This window comes from Lipotes vexillifer, unplaced genomic scaffold, assembly GCF_000442215.2.
Source record: "Lipotes vexillifer unplaced genomic scaffold, Lipotes_vexillifer_v1.1 scaffold1403, whole genome shotgun sequence".
Classification (NCBI taxonomy): Eukaryota; Metazoa; Chordata; class Mammalia; order Artiodactyla; family Lipotidae; genus Lipotes; species Lipotes vexillifer.
Window position 1 is genome coordinate 94,602 of NW_006775845.1, and position 1,559 is coordinate 96,160.

Here is a 1,559-nt window from a genome sequence, read left to right on the forward strand (position 1 = left end):
TAAAGTTACATTTTTGAAATTAATCCAACTTGACGTTGCCATACATTTTTCACTGCTAAACAGCATTGCATTGAATGAGTATAAAAATTATCCATTCTACTGTTGATGGAGTTTGAGTTGTTTCCTGTCTTTTGCTGTTATAACCATTCTTGTGCATGTCTTCTGGTGTACCTGTGCACACTTCTCTGGAATACACCTGAAGTGGGATTACTGGGTCATGAATATGTTCAGCTTTACTAGGTAACGCCAGACTGTCGCAACTCTGATTTATGTCATCACTATATCAGTTGCTCCATATGCTCACCAATACTTGTTATTTTTTTTGCCAGTCTGTTGGATAGAAAATAGTATCCTATTTTGACTTTGCTTTACATTTCTTTTGCATTTTCCTACTAATGAGGTTGAGCATCTTTACATGTGATTACTAGCCATTCAAATTTCCTCATCTGTGAAATATTTTCTCATGTCTTTTGCCTATTTTTGTAATGGCTAGTTGGCATTTTCTTACTTGTTTATAGGAGTTCTTCATATATTCTGAATCTTAGTCCTTTGTCAGTTATATGTGTTTCATAATCCATATTTTTCTTTTTCTTTAGCCAATTTCCCCCTCTCCTCTTTTCAGTTCATCTGTCTGTTCCCATTTTTCTTATCATTGTTGCCGCTCTGTCTGTTCTGTCACAAAATGTGATAAAGGCTGCACATCCAACAGTGTGGAGTAAATGTTACCACCTGAGTAATTTGTGTACTTTGGGTACCTGCCAAAATCAAGTAAAACCAGGTAACCATTTAGAGATGTTGTAATCCAGCCTCTGGTCAGCCATGGCTAACCCAGAAAATCTAAATGTTGGATGTACTTCAAGAATTGTATTAGACCTTATTCCCTATTGATACTCCCACTCCAAGTGATTCTGTTGAATTCTGTAATTTTAAAACTCCCAAATTTAAATCTTTAGTGATTCTCAATGCTAGTCTCATATATCTTTCGACTTGATATCTCCCTGGATGTCTTTTAAGTACCTCAAACTCACTATGTGCAAACTGTAAATAGTTCCTGATTCTTCCATTCCTGCAAAATATCATTCCTTTCTCAGTCTTCCCAATCACAGTCACAAACCATGTAGTTGCACAAACCTAAAACCTGGGAGCTATCCTTTATTTCTTTTCTGTTGCTCCTTCACTCTATGTCATGAGCCCAGCCTCTTGTGCCTCAGTCAATTTTCTTACTGGGGAGAGGAAGGAGCTTTGAATTCAATGTATAAAGGGAAGCATTACACAAATCAGGTTTAGGAAATAACAGAGATGTCAAATTTGTACACTGAAGTTTGCGTTGTTAACCCTTGCTCCAATTATTAGGAGATAAAGGAAAAAGCACAACCCTTTGAGTGGCCTCAATTTTTGTCTTGTGATTTTTATTGCATTACATGCAAAGATTCAAAATATACTCTTGCCTAGGGGAGAAAGCTCTTTGTGAATCCTAAGATACATGGTTCTTTACACTTTTTGAAAGTTATGGACCACCACAATCTCTCTCCTGAGATAGGGAGAAAAAGCAGGAATGT

At 36.7% G+C, this 1,559-nt stretch overlaps 1 protein-coding gene across 1 annotated transcript in view; it reads left to right on the forward strand.

Moving 5' to 3' along the window:
- The first annotated feature begins 223 nt into the window (after nucleotides 1-223).
- Nucleotides 224-1,559, forward strand: part of RFESD (Rieske Fe-S domain containing) — a 6,479-nt gene continuing 5,143 nt past the window's right edge. The window contains exon 1 of the mRNA XM_007450228.1: nucleotides 224-240. Within this exon, the coding sequence (XP_007450290.1) occupies nucleotides 224-240 (17 nt within the window). The remainder of the gene's footprint in view (nucleotides 241-1,559) is intronic.